Source organism: Dendropsophus ebraccatus, chromosome 11 (genome assembly GCF_027789765.1).
Source record: "Dendropsophus ebraccatus isolate aDenEbr1 chromosome 11, aDenEbr1.pat, whole genome shotgun sequence".
Lineage (NCBI taxonomy): Eukaryota > Metazoa > Chordata > Amphibia > Anura > Hylidae > Dendropsophus > Dendropsophus ebraccatus.
The window spans coordinates 62,874,353-62,894,665 of record NC_091464.1 but is presented as its reverse complement, the minus strand read 5'-3'; the positions used below and the strand labels follow the sequence as shown (position 1 = coordinate 62,894,665).

Below are 20,313 nucleotides of genomic sequence, written 5' to 3'. Positions count from 1 at the left end.
CATACTGTACATGCAGCGCTCTGTGCCCGGGGAGCACGCCTGGACTGGGACTAAAATGCAGCCCTGGCACACAAACCCCACCAGCCCACATACAAATCTCCCCCAACCATTGCGCCAATATAGAACCAGTGAGACATGACACGCTGACCCTGGATTCCTTTTTCTGGATTCATCTGTATCTGTGACAAATCACTTGTGAATAACATTTTCAGTCAAACTAAAACTCTCAGAACCCCCTATTTTTATACAGCTCTCAGGGTATGCTGGGAGTTGTAGTTTCTGAGAGGACAACACTTTAATAAATCACTGTGTGCAGAGGCTCCTGGTGGCTGTAATCTGTGGGTGACAACTATCAGCCCTGAAGGTCCAGCAACACATCTGTCTACAGCGGCAGCTATCATAGGATTGTACTACTGTACTACAACTCCCAGCATATCCTGAGGGCTGCAGACTGTCAGTACATGCTGGAAGTTGTAGTGCCTGCAGCTGTTGTAGTTGGGTCCTATACACTGGATGCTTTGTGACATATAAGAATACATAGATCTGTGGGGGCTCAGTGCTGGGAAGTGACCCCAGAACAGCACTAATAGGGATAGGGGGAGATGTTTTTGTTCTATCCCCTATTAGTGCTGTTCTGGTGTCACTTCTGTACACTGAGCCCCCACAGATCTATGTATTCTTATATGTCACAAAGTATCCAGTGTATGGGACCCAACTACAACAGCTGCAGGCACTACGACTCCCAGCATGTACTGACAGTCTGCAGCCCTCAGGATATGCTGGGAGTTGTAGTGCCTGCAGCTGTTGTAGTAGTTGGGTCCTAGTTTAAAAGTTTGCGCTAGTGTACTGTAGTGACCACTGGGCTGTGTCAGTACACTATCGCAAACCATAAACTGACCTATTTGTGGGGTGACTGGGACAGGGGGAGCATCTGGGGTGACTGGGACAGGGGGAGCAGCTGGGGTGACAGGGGAAGGGGAGATGCTGGGGTGACAGGGGGAGCAGCTGGGGTGACTGGGGAAGGGAGGCAGCTAGGGGTGGCAGAGGGAGCTGCTGGAGGCAAAGGTAGAATATGGGGACAGGGGGAGCAGCTGGTATGACAGGAAGAGGGGGAGCAGCTGGGGTAACGGGGAGAAGATGGGGGGTAGCTGGGGTGACAGGGGCAGAAGGAGCAGCTGGGGGGCAGTAGGGGTGGCAGCGGGAGAAGCTGGGGGGCAGGGGATCAGCAGAGAAGCTGGGGTGCACAGGAGCAGCTGCTGGGCAGGGGGAGCAGCTGGGGTGACAGGGGGAGAAGCTGGGGGGCAGGGGGAGCAGTGGAGAAGCTGGGGGCAGAGGAGCAGCTGCGGGGCAGGGGGAGCAGCTGGGGGACAGAGGAGAAGCTGGGGGACAGGGGAGAAGCCTGGGTGGCAGGGGGGAAGCCTGGGGAGCAGCTGGTGGAGGACAGGGTAGAAGCCTGGGGGCAGGGGAGAGGCCTGGGGGGCAGCTGGTGGGGGACAGGGGAGAAGCGTGGGGGCAGGCGAGCAGCTGGTGGGGGACAGGGTAGAAGCCTGGGGGCAGGGGAGAGGCCTGGGGGGCAGCTGGTGGGGGACAGGGGAGAAGCCTGGGGGCAGGGGAGCAGCTGGTGGAGGACAGCAGAGCAGCTGGTGGGGGCAGGGGAGAAGCTGGGGGACAGGGGAGAAGCCTGGGGGGCAGGGGAGAAGCTGGGGGACAGGGAAGACACCTGGGGGCCAGGGGAGCAGCTGGTGGGGAACAGGGGAGAAGCATGGGGGGCAGGGGGGAAGCTGGGGGGGCAGGGGAGCAGCTGGTGGGGGGCAGGGGAGCAGCTGGTGGGGGATAGGGGAGCAGCTGATGGGGGACAGGGGAGAAGCTGGGCGGCAGGGGAGAAGCTAGGGGACAGAGGAGAACCTGAGGGACACTGGAGAAGCCTGGGGGGAGGGGGGGGGGGCAGGGAGAGAAGCCGGCTGGCAGGGGAGCAGTCGGGCGGCAGGGGGAGCAGTCGGGCGGCAGGGGGAGCAGCTTTGGGGCCGGTGTGAGCTTCCGGCACAGACACACAGTGTCATACGGGCCGGAAGCCCACAGGTGCAGCCCCATCTCCTGGCGCCGGAAGTCTCTGCAGCCTCTATCCTTCTGCGTGTGTGTATGTCTTGAAAGTTCTCACATGCAGAAGGATAGAGGCTGCAGAGACATCCGGCGCTGGGAGAGGAGAGAGGCTGGTGAGCAGGACATACGTTTCTGTACTGAAGTTTGAATAGCAGCGCCGCGGGCTCTTGCCACTGTGCTGCTAATCGGAGGCTGAGGGCTGCCACCAGACTGAGGAGGCACTGCCACATGTGATCGAAGTGTCTGACAGTGTGCGGCCCCTTAAAACCAGCAGTGGCCCTCAGCCTCCGATTAGCAGCGCGGTGGCGGGAGCCCGCGGCGCTGCCATTCAAACTTCAGTACACCACCAATCAGCATTGCAGCCCCGGCAGCCCCCCGGACTGGCAATCTGGACAGCCCACCGGGCATTTGCCCGGTCTGCCAGATTGCCAGTCCTGGCCTTCCGGGGAGAAAGGGGTTACAGCTATGAAGAGATTACCTCCACAGTCCTGTGCCCTGATGTGAGCCCCAGCCTGAAGTCGATTTGCTATAATTTGAAAGGTGAGGGAGACTTCCTGGGTCAGAGTACAGTGCTGTAGACCCTGCTATGCAGATCATCCCCCTCCCCCACTCTCGCTCCCACACAGTACAGGGAGCAATTAAACAAAAGCAATGCTCTCAAACCAAGTCACAATTTTGAAAAACTGTGAGCTCTTAAACCAAAACGCTCTTAATCAAACTTACTGTTAAACCGAGGAACCACTGTATATGCATATATACATTATATGTATAGTTATTACAGATGATCGAGCACTACTCAATCGAGTAGCTATTTAACCGAGTAGTAAACTATGCGATATATTGATTTTCAATTGAATATTTGATCGAAAATGCAGTAAAAATTTGATTCTCCTCCAACCATGGTTGGCCCTTTTTTTCTAGGCAATAACCATACAGGGAGGCTGTGATGGCCCTAGGAGCGTGCAGTTATCACAAGAACAGTATCTACACACATTGGCTGGCTTACTCATGTGACCTAGAACTATAAGAACTCAGCTCCTGCTGCTCGTTATCAGACGCCATCTTGAACCTAGTGAGGGAGAGACCTTGGAGTAGGGCCAGTTAGGATTTAGGTGATTTTAGGCAGGCAAGACCCCAAAAGCCCTTCTTAAGGCTACTACAGAGCACAGCATATAGCACAGTCCATACAGTGGATAAGCCAGCTACCAGAACATCAGCTGCTTATTCTCACAGATAGGCAGGCAGCTGATGATTCTCCAGAATATGTTCTCCAGACCTATTTGCTGTTATACTCTACTTGTAGTGGGGCAAGTTTTGGCACTCTGTCTAATTGCAGTGGGACTCTGCGCTACTTATCCCCCCCCCCCCCCCCCCAAAAAAAAAAAAAAAAAAAAAAAAGCAAAAAAACCTTTGTGTCATGTCCAGGCAGCTGCCATACTTGAAAGCTAATTTCAAATTCAATTTAAATTTTTTTATTTAACTTTTAATTTAAAAGTCAATCACAATATTTGCCAGAGCTGCCGGACTAATGGTGCATTTACACAGAGAGATTTATATGACTGAACGATTGATTACTGAAGCCAAAGCCAGGGATGGATTTGAAAAAAGGAGAAATCTCAGTCTTTCCTTTAAGATCTGTTCTCTGTTCATAGTCTGCTCCTGGCTTTGGCTTCAAAAATCTGTCAGATAAATCTCTTTGTGTAAATGCACCATTATTTTTCGTCACTGCTTCACAGTCGGAGTGAAAATTTTTGTGCCTTCTGCCTTCAGTGGAAGTAGGAGCTGTTTCGCAGGCAGGATCAATCAGTTCAGTAGAGGCCACTTTATTCTGTGTTTTTTTAATTTTGAATTTCAAATTCAATCGAATTCAACTAAAAAATTTTTTTTTTATTAAAAGCATCTCAGACATGGATATTTGTTGCAGTGTGGTCTCCCTGTTCTGCAGCACTGACACTTTCTCCAACTTCAACATGACTGGGCCTTATTTAGAACTCTGGAGTGACCACACTTGCCCTCTCAAAGATAGATACTAGTTAAAGGATTGCCTCCAGGGCCTCTTGTTAAAAGTCCAGCGAAAATTTTTATTAAAGTATTGTGCTGCTACCAAAACTTATACAAATCCCAATATACACTTATTATGGGAAATGCTTATAAAGTGCTTTTTTTCCCTGCACTTACTACGGCATCAAGGCTTCACTTCCTGGATAACATGGTGATGTCACTTCCTGGATAAAATGGTGATGTCACAACCCGACTCCCAGAGCTGTGCGGGCTGTGGCTGCTGGAGAGGATGATGGCAGAGGGATGCTCAGTGTCCCTCCAGTGCCCTGTGTCCTTCAGTGTCCCCCTGCCATCATCTTCTCCAGCAGCCACAGCCCGCAAAGCTCTGGGAGTCGGGTCATGACATCACCATTTTATCCAGAGAATGAAGCCTAAGTGCAGGGGAAAAAGGACTTTATAAGCATTTCCCATAATAAGTGTATATTGGTGATTTGTAGAGATGAGCGAATAGTGAAATATTCGATAATTCGAAATTCGATTCGAATAGCTCCAGTTATTCGACTATTCGAATGAATATCGAATCTCATTATAGTCTATGGGAAAAAATCTTTGGGACTTGGAAATTAAGATTCGACTACTAGGAGGTCCCCAAGTGCCCAATGAAACCTCAGGAAATGATGCCAACACCTCTGGAGTGGATATGGGACAGCAGGGGAACCATGCCTGGGTACATGAACGTAAAGTAGAAGTGTACCTTTTGGTCTAGCGGTACTTGTGTACATATTAGGCGGTGTGTAATATTAGCGTATGTTTGTTTTTTGTTTATTGTTTACATGAGGAGAAAAAAATCACAACGCAGATCATTTCCTAGCAGTGTCCTCCTAGCAGTATATACTGTAAATAAAACACAGACTGCAGTACAGTGACAGGTGACACCAGTATATAGATAACACAGACAGGAGAACAGTGACAGGTAACACCAGTATATAGATAACACAGACAGGAGTACAGTGACAGGTGACACGAGTATATAGATAGTACAGGAGCACAGTGAGAGGTGACACCAGTATATAGATAACATAGAAAGGGGCACTATGAGAGGTGGCACCAGTATATATATAGCAGCTGCCACCCTGTAGAATGACCTCTGTAAATATCATTAAGCATGCCAACAAGCCATTCTCATGTAACAGTTACCGTACTGTCTATTGCATCCTATGGTCCATGGGGCGTGCTGTAAAAATGTACAGAAAATTAAAGGGAAACTGACAGCATGTACAGTGGTGCCTTGGATTATCAGCATAATTTGTTCCGGGGATTGCGCTTGTAATCCAAATCCACTCTTAAACCAAAGAAAATTTTCCCATAAGAAATCATAGAAATGCAGACAATTGGTTCCACCCCCCCAAAATAATGATTTATTATTTTGAATAACATGTAAAACAAATGAAACAAACATTCAGAAACTGCAGAATATGTGATATTATAAGTTACTCTACAGTAATGGAGAGGATGGGAAACACAAGGGCGGACAGAGACTGCAGGGAGCATGGAGGAATGAGCAGGACAGATGTGTGGGCACATACTGTACATGCAGCGCTCTGTGCCCGGGGAGCACGCCTGGACTGGGACTAAAATGCAGCCCTGGCACACAAACCCCACCAGCCCACATACAAATCTCCCCCAACCATTGCGCCAATATAGAACCAGTGAGACATGACACGCTGACCCTGGATTCCTTTTTCTGGATTCATCTGTATCTGTGACAAATCACTTGTGAATAACATTTTCAGTCAAACTAAAACTCTCAGAACCCCCTATTTTTATACAGCTCTCAGGGTATGCTGGGAGTTGTAGTTTCTGAGAGGACAACACTTTAATAAATCACTGTGTGCAGAGGCTCCTGGTGGCTGTAATCTGTGGGTGACAACTATCAGCCCTGAAGGTCCAGCAACACATCTGTCTACAGCGGCAGCTATCATAGGATTGTACTACTGTACTACAACTCCCAGCATATCCTGAGGGCTGCAGACTGTCAGTACATGCTGGAAGTTGTAGTGCCTGCAGCTGTTGTAGTTGGGTCCTATACACTGGATGCTTTGTGACATATAAGAATACATAGATCTGTGGGGGCTCAGTGCTGGGAAGTGACCCCAGAACAGCACTAATAGGGATAGGGGGAGATGTTTTTGTTCTATCCCCTATTAGTGCTGTTCTGGTGTCACTTCTGTACACTGAGCCCCCACAGATCTATGTATTCTTATATGTCACAAAGTATCCAGTGTATGGGACCCAACTACAACAGCTGCAGGCACTACGACTCCCAGCATGTACTGACAGTCTGCAGCCCTCAGGATATGCTGGGAGTTGTAGTGCCTGCAGCTGTTGTAGTAGTTGGGTCCTAGTTTAAAAGTTTGCGCTAGTGTACTGTAGTGACCACTGGGCTGTGTCAGTACACTATCGCAAACCATAAACTGACCTATTTGTGGGGTGACTGGGACAGGGGGAGCATCTGGGGTGACTGGGACAGGGGGAGCAGCTGGGGTGACAGGGGAAGGGGAGATGCTGGGGTGACAGGGGGAGCAGCTGGGGTGACTGGGGAAGGGAGGCAGCTAGGGGTGGCAGAGGGAGCTGCTGGAGGCAAAGGTAGAATATGGGGACAGGGGGAGCAGCTGGTATGACAGGAAGAGGGGGAGCAGCTGGGGTAACGGGGAGAAGATGGGGGGTAGCTGGGGTGACAGGGGCAGAAGGAGCAGCTGGGGGGCAGTAGGGGTGGCAGCGGGAGAAGCTGGGGGGCAGGGGATCAGCAGAGAAGCTGGGGTGCACAGGAGCAGCTGCTGGGCAGGGGGAGCAGCTGGGGTGACAGGGGGAGAAGCTGGGGGGCAGGGGGAGCAGTGGAGAAGCTGGGGGCAGAGGAGCAGCTGCGGGGCAGGGGGAGCAGCTGGGGGACAGAGGAGAAGCTGGGGGACAGGGGAGAAGCCGGGGTGGCAGGGGGGAAGCCTGGGGAGCAGCTGGTGGAGGACAGGGTAGAAGCCTGGGGGCAGGGGAGAGGCCTGGGGGGCAGCTGGTGGGGGACAGGGGAGAAGCCTGGGGGCAGGGGAGCAGCTGGTGGGGGACAGGGTAGAAGCCTGGGGGCAGGGGAGAGGCCTGGGGGGCAGCTGGTGGGGGACAGGGGAGAAGCCTGGGGGCAGGGGAGCAGCTGTTGGAGGACAGCAGAGCAGCTGGTGGGGGCAGGGGAGAAGCTGGGGGACAGGGGAGAAGCCTGGGGGGCAGGGGAGAAGCTGGGGGACAGGGAAGACACCTGGGGGCCAGGGGAGCAGCTGGTGGGGAACAGGGGAGAAGCATGGGGGGCAGGGGGGAAGCTGGGGGGGCAGGGGAGCAGCTGGTGGGGGGCAGGGGAGCAGCTGGTGGGGGATAGGGGAGCAGCTGATGGGGGACAGGGGAGAAGCTGGGCGGCAGGGGAGAAGCTAGGGGACAGAGGAGAACCTGAGGGACACTGGAGAAGCCTGGGGGGAGGGGGGGGGGCAGGGAGAGAAGCCGGCTGGCAGGGGAGCAGTCGGGCGGCAGGGGGAGCAGTCGGGCGGCAGGGGGAGCAGCTTTGGGGCCGGTGTGAGCTTCCGGCACAGACACACAGTGTCATACGGGCCGGAAGCCCACAGGTGCAGCCCCACGGTGGGCGCTCTCTCTTGACGTGACGCCTCTCTCATCTCCTGGCGCCGGAAGTCTCTGCAGCCTCTATCCTTCTGCGTGTGTGTATGTCTTGAAAGTTCTCACATGCAGAAGGATAGAGGCTGCAGAGACATCCGGCGCTGGGAGAGGAGAGAGGCTGGTGAGCAGGACATACGTTTCTGTACTGAAGTTTGAATAGCAGCGCCGCGGGCTCTTGCCACTGTGCTGCTAATCGGAGGCTGAGGGCTGCCACCAGACTGAGGAGGCACTGCCACATGTGATCGAAGTGTCTGACAGTGTGCGGCCCCTTAAGACCAGCAGTGGCCCTCAGCCTCCGATTAGCAGCGCGGTGGCGGGAGCCCGCGGCGCTGCCATTCAAACTTCAGTACACCACCAATCAGCATTGCAGCCCCGGCAGCCCCCCGGACTGGCAATCTGGACAGCCCACCGGGCATTTGCCCGGTCTGCCAGATTGCCAGTCCTGGCCTTCCGGGGAGAAAGGGGTTACAGCTATGAAGAGATTACCTCCACAGTCCTGTGCCCTGATGTGAGCCCCAGCCTGAAGTCGATTTGCTATAATTTGAAAGGTGAGGGAGACTTCCTGGGTCAGAGTACAGTGCTGTAGACCCTGCTATGCAGATCATCCCCCTCCCCCACTCTCGCTCCCACACAGTACAGGGAGCAATTAAACAAAAGCAATGCTCTTAAACCAAGTCACAATTTTGAAAAACTGTGAGCTCTTAAACCAAAACGCTCTTAATCAAACTTACTGTTAAACCGAGGAACCACTGTATATGCATATATACATTATATGTATAGTTATTACAGATGATCGAGCACTACTCAATCGAGTAGCTATTTAACCGAGTAGTAAACTATGCGATATATTGATTTTCAATTGAATATTTGATCGAAAATGCAGTAAAAATTTGATTCTCCTCCAACCATGGTTGGCCCTTTTTTTCTAGGCAATAACCATACAGGGAGGCTGTGATGGCCCTAGGAGCGTGCAGTTATCACAAGAACAGTATCTACACACATTGGCTGGCTTACTCATGTGACCTAGAACTATAAGAACTCAGCTCCTGCTGCTCGTTATCAGACGCCATCTTGAACCTAGTGAGGGAGAGACCTTGGAGTAGGGCCAGTTAGGATTTAGGTGATTTTAGGCAGGCAAGACCCCAAAAGCCCTTCTTAAGGCTACTACAGAGCACAGCATATAGCACAGTCCATACAGTGGATAAGCCAGCTACCAGAACATCAGCTGCTTATTCTCACAGATAGGCAGGCAGCTGATGATTCTCCAGAATATGTTCTCCAGACCTATTTGCTGTTATACTCTACTTGTAGTGGGGCAAGTTTTGGCACTCTGTCTAATTGCAGTGGGACTCTGCGCTACTTATCCCCCCCCTCCCCAAAAAAAAAAAAAAAAAAAAAAGCAAAAAAACCTTTGTGTCATGTCCAGGCAGCTGCCATACTTGAAAGCTAATTTCAAATTCAATTTAAATTTTTTTATTTAACTTTTAATTTAAAAGTCAATCACAATATTTGCCAGAGCTGCCGGACTAATGGTGCATTTACACAGAGAGATTTATATGACTGAACGATTGATTACTGAAGCCAAAGCCAGGGATGGATTTGAAAAAAGGAGAAATCTCAGTCTTTCCTTTAAGATCTGTTCTCTGTTCATAGTCTGCTCCTGGCTTTGGCTTCAAAGATCTGTCAGATAAATCTCTTTGTGTAAATGCACCATTATTTTTCGTCACTGCTTCACAGTCGGAGTGAAAATTTTTGTGCCTTCTGCCTTCAGTGGAAGTAGGAGCTGTTTCGCAGGCAGGATCAATCAGTTCAGTAGAGGCCACTTTATTCTGTGTTTTTTTAATTTTGAATTTCAAATTCAATTGAATTCAACTAAAAAATTTTTTTTTTATTAAAAGCATCTCAGACATGGATATTTGTTGCAGTGTGGTCTCCCTGTTCTGCAGCACTGACACTTTCTCCAACTTCAACATGACTGGGCCTTATTTAGAACTCTGGAGTGACCACACTTGCCCTCTCAAAGATAGATACTAGTTAAAGGATTGCCTCCAGGGCCTCTTGTTAAAAGTCCAGCGAAAATTTTTATTAAAGTATTGTGCTGCTACCAAAACTTATACAAATCCCAATATACACTTATTATGGGAAATGCTTATAAAGTGCTTTTTTTCCCTGCACTTACTACGGCATCAAGGCTTCACTTCCTGGATAACATGGTGATGTCACTTCCTGGATAAAATGGTGATGTCACAACCCGACTCCCAGAGCTGTGCGGGCTGTGGCTGCTGGAGAGGATGATGGCAGAGGGATGCTCAGTGTCCCTCCAGTGCCCTGTGTCCTTCAGTGTCCCCCTGCCATCATCCTCTCCAGCAGCCACAGCCCGCAAAGCTCTGGGAGTCGGGTCGTGACATCACCATTTTATCCAGAAAATGAAGCCTAAGTGCAGGGGAAAAAGGACTTTATAAGCATTTCCCATAATAAGTGTATATTGGTGATTTGTAGAGATGAGCGAATAGTGAAATATTCGATAATTCGAAATTCGATTCGAATAGCTCCAGTTATTCGACTATTCGAATGAATATCGAATCTCATTATAGTCTATGGGAAAAAATCTTTGGGACTTGGAAATTAAGATTCGACTACTAGGAGGTCCCCAAGTGCCCAATGAAACCTCAGGAAATGATGCCAACACCTCTGGAGTGGATATGGGACAGCAGGGGAACCATGCCTGGGTACATGAACGTAAAGTAGAAGTGTACCTTTTGGTCTAGCGGTACTTGTGTACATATTAGGCGGTGTGTAATATTAGCGTATGTTTGTTTTTTGTTTATTCAGTACACTTGCGAAATACAAATGTTTGCAGAGTTATATATTGCCCAGCCAGTAATGTGAATTGCACGCATGTATATATTACATATATATATATCCATTCTGAGTATTACGCCACTATCACAGATTATCAACTATAGACTCCAAACACAATATAACCGCTTTGTATAATTGAAAAAATACTCAGACAACTTATTTCCTCTACATTAGCGTGGACAGAAAGCCAAATATTGAGCAAAAGAAGATTTATCATGTTGCCATTTAAATCACAAAAAGCAAAGTTGGTGTGGGGATTACTTTAAACGGCAATAGAGTCTCTCTCCCCATGCTGTTTAGCCAAACAGCAGTGCTTTTATTTTTTGAGGCAATGGAAAAGCCTGGAATACATGGGAGCAGTCGTCCCACCCGTCTCTTTGACTGCTCCAGTAAAGCCGTCAATAACCTACAGTTACTGTCTAAAGCTACTGGTTCACTTCACCAAGGTCAGGCACCTCTAAAATGACAAATAGTATCTTCTCACATAGCCCATGAGGTGATCCCTTGAAAAATTAGCTTAATGCTGGGTTTACACGGAGCGATAATTCACCCAAACGTACAATTAACGATTTCGAAGAAACGATTTTTTGTGAACGACCAATGACTATTTGAGAACATGTTCAAAGATCGAAGTGAACGATTTCTCGCTCGTCGCTTGATCGTTCGCTGCGTTTACATGTACGATTATCGTTCGAATTCGATCTTTATCGTACAAATTCGTACAATAATCATTCCGTGTAAATGCAGCATAAGGCCCATGAGGTCAGCCCTCAAAAAATTAGCTTGAGGCACATGAGGTGAGCCCTCTAAAAAAATTGTATAGAGGCCTATGAAATTAGGCTCATGAGTTGAGCCCTTAAATTTTTTTTTATAGAGGCCTATGAACTTAGGCCCATGAGGTAAGTCCTCAAAAAAATTGTATAGAGGCCTATGAACTGAGGCCCATGAGGTGAGCCCTTAAAATTTTTTTTGTAGAGGCCTAGGAACTTAGGCCCATAAGGTGAGCCCTCAAAAAAATTGTATAAAGGCCTAGGAAATTAGGCCCATGAGGTGAGCCCTTAAAAAAATGTGAAAATGGACCTTCAGGTGAGTCTTAATAATTTTTTTTTTAAATGGCCCATTTCTATGGTAGTGGAGGTGGAGGAGAAAATTACCTAGAGCTGAAATATGCGACTTCCCTTCTTGAAGCTTTCAACTGGTGGATAAGCAAAGTCTAGGTCTATCCACTGGGCGTTCATTTTGATGAGCGTCAGCTGGTCAGCACTGTCAGTCGACAGGCGGCTGCGCTTAGCTGTGATGATGCCCCCAGCTTTGCTTTCAGACAGGACGCTGGCGGCAGGGCAGGCCAGCACCTCCAAGGCGTATAATGAGAGTTCGAGCCACGTGTCCAACTTGGAGACCCAATACGTGAAGGGCGCCAAGGGATCGGGGAGGACAGGGTTGTGGTCGGCCAGGTACTCCTTCAACATCCGCCGATACTTGTCTCTCCTGTTCGTACTAGGTCCTGCAGTGATGGTACTTTAGCAAGTCGGTGCCATGAACGTGTACCATACTTTGGAGAGTGTTCCCCTGGTGGCTGTGGACCTGATGGATGTTGTCCGGCTTTGGGAGGAACTCTCTTCTCTGACGCCAGCAATGGAAGGTGGGAACATCTCCATCATATTCTGCAGCAGTTCTCTCTGGTACTCTGGTGGTCCTCTCCTCTACTGGAATGAAAGAGGAGATGTTATCTTTATACCGGGGGTCCAGCATTGGACAACGCGTTTGTCCCTCGCAAAGAAGTCCAACATAAATTCAGCCATGTGTGCCATGTGTGTTCACTTCATTCTGCCCCCACCAGAAGGATCACTCAATATTTCCTCCTCCTCTTCCTCCTCTGCCTCCTCTTCACCCCATTCTCGCTGGACCAATGGGATGCACATATATATATACACTACCGTTCAAAAGTTTGGGGTCACATTGAAATGTCCTTATTTTTGAAGGAAAAGCACTGTGCTTTTCAATGAAGATAACTTTAAACTAGTCCTAACTTTAAACAAATACATTCTATACATTGCTAATGTGGTAAATGACTATTCTAGCTGCAAAAGTCTGGTTTTTGGTGCAATATCTACATAGGTGTATAGAGGCCCATTTCCAGCAACTATCACTCCAGTGTTCTAATGGTACAATGTGTTTGCTCATTGGCTCAGAAGGCTAAATGATGATTAGAAAACCCTTGTGCAATCATGTTCACACATCTGAAAACAGTCTAGCTCGTTACAGAAGCCACAAAACTGACCTTCCTTTGAGCAGATTGTGTTTCTGGAGCATCACATTTGTGGGGTCAATTAAACTCTCAAAATGGCCAGAAAAAGAGAACTTTCATCTGAAACTCGACAGTCTATTCCTGTGTTTAGAAATGAAGGCTATTCCATGCGAGAAATTGCTAAGAAATTGAAGATTTCTTACAAAGGTGTGTACTACTCCCTTCAGAGGACAGCACAAACAGGCTCTAACCAGAGTAGAAAAAGAAGTGGGAGGCCGCGTTGCACAACTGAGCAAGAAGATAAACACATTAGAGTGTCTAGTTTGAGAAACAGACGCCTCACAGGTCCCCAACTGGCATCTTCATTAAATAGTACCCGCAAAACACCAGTGTCAACATCTACAGTGAAGAGGCGGCTGCAGGATTTTGGCCTTCAGGGCAGAGTGGCAAAGAAAAAGCCATATCTGAGACTGGCCAATAAAAGAAAAAGATTAAGATGGGCAAAAGAACACAGACATTGGACAGAGGAAGACTGGAAAAAAGTGTTGTGGACGGATGAATCCAAGTTTGAGGTGTTTGGATCACAAAGAAGAACGTTTGTGAGACGCAGAACAAATGAAAAGATGCTGGAAGAATGCCTGACGCCATCTGTTAAGCATGGTGGAGGTAATGTGATGGTCTGGGGTTGCTTTGGTGCTGGTAAGGTGGGAGATTTGTACAGGGTAAAAGGGATTCTGAATAAGGAAGGCTATCACTCCATTTTGCAACGCCATGCCATACCCAGTGGACAGCGCTTGTTTGGAGCCAATTTCATCCTACAACAGGACAATGACCCTAAACACACCTCCAAATTGGGCAAGAACTATTTACAGCAGAAGCAGGCAGCTGGTATTCTATCGGTAATGGAGGGGCCAGCGCAGTCACCAGATCTGAACCCCATTGAGCTGTTGTGGGAGCAGCTTGACCGTATGGTACGCCAGAAGTGCCCATCCAACCAATCCAACTTGTGGGAGCTGCTTCTAGAAGCGTGGGGTGCAATTTCTCCAGCTTACCTCAACAGATTAATAGCTAGAATGCCAAAGGTGTGCAATGCTGGAATTGCTGCAAAAGGTGGATTCTTTGATGAAAGCAAAGTTTGATGTAAAAACAATGTCATTTTAAATACAAATCATTATTTCTAACCTTGTCAATGTCTTGACTCTATTTTCTATTCATTTTACAACGTATGGTGGTGAATAAGTGGGACTTTTCATGGAAAACACAAAATTGTTTGGGTGACCCCAAACTTTTGAACGGTAGTGTATATAGAATTGTTTTTACAATAGAAATAAAGAGCTGGTCAATGCCTTCAAAGGACGCAGACTGCGCAAATCAGTAGTAGCAAGATAAGAGGTATTATTCCACACTTATAGTATACAGCCGTATACCGGATATAGAATTGTTTTTACAACAATAGAAATAAAGGGCTGGTCAACGCCTTCACGGGACGCAGACTGCACAAATCAGTAGTAGCAAGATAAGAGGTATTATCCCACACAAAGTGTATACAGCCATATACTGGATATAGTATTGATTTTTAAAATAATAGAATGAAATAGCTGGCCAAGTCTTTCACAGGACGCAGTCTGTGCAAACCAATAGTAGGAAGATAACAGCTATTATCCCACACACAGAGTATACAGGTGTATACACTATCAGTGGGTGTCTGAACACACTGCCTGTCTCACAACGGCTTCTAAACCTCTGTTTTTTATAGTTTTAGCCCTAAAAAGGGCTTATAGGGGTCCCTTCCTACCTTACTTCACCTAAAAGCTTTCTCTCCCGGGTATACAGCCTGTCCCTCTCTAGCTCCAATCAGCAAGTGACACGAATCTCAAATGACTATTCTAAGATTCAGGAAGTCACATGGTTTAGCCAGCCAATCACAGTTGGAGGTTTTCTTTAAAGTCCTGCCTATTCCTAGTTCCTGTCCCTCCCTCTGCAAGTTTATTGACTCAAAAAAAGCGCCAGGGGATGTGGGAGGGCGAATCGAATTTTTACTCAGTTTTTCTTTGAATATTCAACTACAATCGAATAGTTTGAATAGCGTACTATTCAATCGAATAGCTATTCTATTAGGTTAACTTCCTGGTCCCAGCTTCCCCTGTCTACTCCTGCGATCCCCGCTCCTAATTCCTCTGTTTTGCTCGACTTGTTACCTAACCTCCTGCCTGACTATCTGACTATCCATTTGCTTGCTGATTTTGTACTGCGCTGCCTGTTTGGATTTTGACCCAGCCTGTTTGACTATTCTTTTGTGTTGTTTGTCCGTCTTGTTCCATGTGCACGTATTTAGCGCAGGAAACGTCAACGTGGTTGTCCACGGCCGCCTAGGGCCAACTAAGGCAAGTAGGCAGGGACAGTGGGTGGGTTCAGACCTAGGGCCCACTGTCTTGTCGTGTCTGTACCTCCCTGTGCTGACAGATAGTTAGCTATGGGTGCTGTTTGATTTCCCCCTTGCCTATGCCATCTGTGGTTATCATAGGCAATGTGATTTAAAGGGTTGCAATTTGGCTTTCTGTCCATGCTAATGTAGAGGAAAGAAAGTTTCCTTGTATTTTTTCCACTTTAAATAGAAGTTATGTTGTGTTTGGAGTGTATAGTTGATTGTGATAATTGTATTCCAGGGGTGTTTGCATCATTTTCTGGAGTGTCATTGTCGACTTAATGACCTCCAAGTGGTCGAATTTAGGTTTCCAAGAAACAAGCATTTATCTCCCATAGACTTCAATGGGATTTGATTTTCGATTGAATTTTCAAGCATTACGGAGTATTCGATTCAAATTTCAAGCCTTCGAGTATTTTACTACTCATTTATCACTAATAGTTACCAGTTATCTATTAGGCAAGTAGTCTGTTATTACCATTACATCGATCCATTGATCCTCCATTATATCTTAATCTCTACCACTTTTCAGAAAGTTATATAGATTTGTAATTTACTTCTATTTAAAAAATTCAAGTCTTCCCATACTTATCAGCTGCTGTATGTCCTGCAGGAAATGTTGTTTTGTTTTTAGTCTGATACAGTGCTCTCTGCTGCCACCTCTGTCCAAGACAGGAACTGTCCAGAGCAGGAGAGTTTTTCTATGGGGATTTGCTACTGCTCTGGACAGTTCCTGTCTTGGACAGAGATGTCAGCAGAGAGCACTGTGTCCGACGGAAAACAAAACAACATTTCCTGCAGGACATGCAGAGGCTGATAAGTATGGAAAGGCTTAAGATTTTAAAATAAAATAAAATTACAAATCTATATAACTTTCTGAAACCAGTCAATTTGAAAGAAAAAGATTTTCGCTGGATAACCCCTTTAAGACACTCACTTCAATAAGAAACCCTTCCCCATAACAAATAAAAATGATACGGTACAATAAATGAGTGAACACATTGAGCAGAATTGAATGTGTCGTGTTATAGAAAGTAATAACTCCTCCACTATTGTGGCCCTTTTTATTCTACTCACATACATGACTTCTACATAGGTCATGTCTGGTATTGCTTTAGTCAAATAAATGGGCACACTACCTGACACACCCTACATACAAGAGTGACGCTGTTTTCCTAATCTTCTTCAAAAAGGCTCTCCAGGCTTAGGAAAACATGGCCACTTTCTATCAGAATCAGCACCTCTCCCGTCCTCAGGTTGGGTGTGGGGTTTTGCAGCTCAGTTCTATTGAAGTGAATGGAGCTGAGTTGTAATACCCCACATAACCTGAGGACGGGGTGGTGCTGTTTTTTCAAAAAAGTAAATCCTTAATAATCCCTTTAAACCTCTCATCAGACACTACATAAACATTGATGAGGATCAACAGAATAACACAACCTTTCACAGTATGAGATGCACAGGAACATAATATAATGTGCAAAAATGGGAATAAAATAGAAATAAAAATGAATTTAATGTGGATTCTTTGAAATGTTTGCTACTCAACCTAGATATCTAATATGCAGTACTATTATAAAAGAATAATACATTTTGATACGAAAAATCTAATAAAACCATTATAATAACTCACAGCAGCTGATGTCGTTTTCTTCTCCTTTCCAGCTCTTCCCAGTATCTGTTCCTCATTCTCATCTGAATCCAGTGACTGCTGTACAATAAGGTGTGGGTTGGCTCTTCTGTGGACTCAAGGTGGGTTTAGGTAAAACAATGGGACAAAATACCCAATAGGGTTATAGTAAGGATGGGGAGAAAGCTTGTATTGAGCTGCCATGCAGCTTCTTCTGCCTTTTATACAATGTTGTAACATGATGTCTATAGAGCTATGGCATCATGTATATAAAAGTACCTGTATGTGATTATACAAGATGGAGTTAAATAAACAAAAACAAAACTTGGACCCCTTTACTACTCCAGACCACTAAGCCTTTACCTATTAAAACCTTCTGCTCCCTAGGCCACAAGAGATCATTTTCTGCATAAAGTATTCTGCTGATACTGGTTATGGACAAGAATAAGGAGGATACTCTCATTGCACCATTTATTGACTCACTCTCATGGTAGTAGCATTGTTTTTATTTGTTCTATGGGTGATTTATTTATGTCTACTGTATAGTGCTGCTATTTATTTGTATACTATAGGAGCACTATTTATGTACTGTATAGTGATTTTATTCAGTATTTGTACAGTATAGCAGAATATTTTATGCCTACTGTTAGAAATATTAATTATTTGTACTGTGTGTCAGCATTGTTTATGTGTACTGTATAGTATTATTATTTGTACTGTGTGTCAGCATTATGTGTACTGTATAGTATTATTATTTGTACTGTGTGGCAGCATTATGTGTACTGTATGATATTAAAATTTGTACAGTGTGGCTGCATTATTTATGTGTACTGTATAGTATTATTATTTGTACTGTATAGTATTATTTGTACTGTATGGCAGCATTATTTATCTGTACTGTATAGTATTATTATTCGTACTGTGTGGCAGCATTATTTATATGTACTGTATAGTATTGTTATTTTTATAGTGTGGCACATTATTTTTGTGCACTGTATAGTATTATTTGTACAGTGTGGCAGCATTATTTATGTGTACTGTATAGTATTATTATTTTTACACTATGGCATTATTTTTGTGTATTGTGTAGTATTATTTTTACACTATGACAGCATTATTTATGTGTACTGTATAGTATTATTACTTGTACAGTGTGGCAGCATTATTTATGTGTACTGTATAGTATTATTATTTTTATAGTATGGCAGCATTATTTTTGTGTACTGTATAGTATTATTATTTGTACAGTGTGACAGCATTATTTGTGTACTGTATAATATTATTATATTTACACTATGGCATTTTTGTGTATTGTGTAGTATTATTTTTACACTATGGCAACATTATTTATGTGTACTGTATAGTATTATTTGTACAGTGTGGCAGCATTATTTTTGTGCACTGTATAATATTATTATTTTTACACTATGGCATTTTTGTGTATTGTGTAGTATTATTTTTACACTATGGCAGCCTGCCCCGTTTGTCCGCAGCCTGCCCCGTTAACCCCCCGCTGGCCGGAGCGTATACATCACCGGGTCTCCACTCGCTTCTTGCTTCGGGGCTTCCGGTGTCTTCACGTCCCACTCAGCCAATCAGTGAGCTGCGGCAGGGCACAGATCCGCAAATCACAGATCAGTGTGTTTGTACCCTATGGCTATGTTCACACTGCATATGTTTCCAGCCGTAGTGCAAACCGCGAATATACGCACGTAGTTTTGAGGTTGATGCGTTCGCTTGAAAGTATACGATATATGGCTGCACAGTGCACACTACGTATGAGCTTACGGCCGGATCGTATACAGCCCTGTGAAAAATGAACAAGACCATTGTTTGAGGACGGAAATGTTGAAACTCACGGCCATGGATTTCCATGCGGTCCCGTATGAAGTACTTATTTCAGCCAAACTGAACTTGATTTTTCGATCCAAAAGGTTCTGTGTGGTGTACGGGGCTGGGCGAAGATTTCCAAGTAAATGACCTGCCTCAGATCGCTTCGAAACAAGCTAGGGAAGCATAACTGTACTACGGGTGTATGTTCGCGGTTCGTACGCATCCGGCCGCATGTCTATTTTTCCCACGCCCGTAGTTTCAGCCGCACATGTACGTCGGCATATGAAATGCGGTTGGACTCATACGCAGTGTGAACATAGCCTATAATAGTATTATGTGTTCTGCATAGTGATATAATTTATTTGTACAGGATGGCAGTATTATGTATGTGTACTTTAGGCAGTCATTAGTTATTTGTACATCATGGCAGCATTATTTCTATGTACTATGGCATTAGTTATGTGCACATGATAACAGCATAATTTAGATACAATGTTTGGTGACAATATTTACTAACTTTATAATTTGGCACAGACTTTATTAAGTCCATCTATTTCTATGTTTGTAGGGGCTACATATGTATAACTACCCAGTGGTACTTTGGTAAAATCTTGTTTGGTACAGATTGGGCATTAGCAGGAACTCTTAGCCAGAGGTGTCAGCTATGCATTAAGCTACTTTACTAGTAGCCATAGAGAATGATGGAGTATCATTACTTAATGAAAAACAAATATTTACAGCAAGCATGCATTGTCTGGTGAGGTTACACATTCCCGATAACATGATATGGAAAATGATATGCCCAGTGTAAGGTTGTGTTTATCAGATACAAAGAACATTCCAGGGCTGAGTACAGAATAGGCTTTTCCACCATCTGGGACATGGCATTCTGCTGTTGTGAGGTTCTCCCGGCCTATGGTAGTAATAATTAACCCACTAAACAAGAGACAGAACTTACAGTGTTATCTCTCCTCCCCCCAGGACTCCATTTAAACACCATTATCAGCGGATACCACTATTAACGTATAGAGGTAAAGGTAAATTCTTACCATATGTTTTACATCCCAAAATATACTGCAAACACACTTGTCTGTGTTGAAAAATAGTTTTCAAGAATGCTTTACTGCATAGGCTGTGTATCTAAGCCTACCTAGAATGTTTGATTCTATAAATAAGACATTGGATACAGGCAGTGGCGGATTATAACGTGGGCGGTTTGGGCGGCCGCCCGGGGCCCGAGGCTCCGGGGGGGCCCATGCCACACCGCCCACATTATAATCCGCCACTGCACTCTCTTGTGACCGCAAGCATTGTTTTGCTTGCGGTCACAAGAGTTCGGCTGTCCCCAGCTGATGTGCAGCTGCCAGGGTTGACCCGTCCTATCCCCGGCAGCGCGCGCATCAGAGAGCTCCCCGTGCTCCTGTGGCTGTGACTTCAGGCGCACGGGGAGCTCTCTGGTGCGCGCGCTGCCGGGGATAGGACGGGACATCCCCGGCAGCTGCACATCAG

The 20,313-nt window shown here is 46.0% G+C and overlaps 1 protein-coding gene across 1 annotated transcript in view; it reads left to right on the top strand.

Annotated features, from left to right (window-relative positions):
* The window catches only part of LOC138767721 (potassium voltage-gated channel subfamily E member 2-like), a 70,721-nt gene extending 50,878 nt beyond the window's left edge, over positions 1-19,843 (top strand). The window contains exons 4-5 of the mRNA XM_069945432.1: positions 17,007-17,093; positions 19,786-19,843. Coding sequence (XP_069801533.1) covers positions 17,007-17,093; positions 19,786-19,826 — 128 coding nt within the window. The 3' untranslated portion in view covers positions 19,827-19,843. The remainder of the gene's footprint in view (positions 1-17,006; positions 17,094-19,785) is intronic.
* The last annotated feature ends 470 nt before the right edge of the window (positions 19,844-20,313 follow it).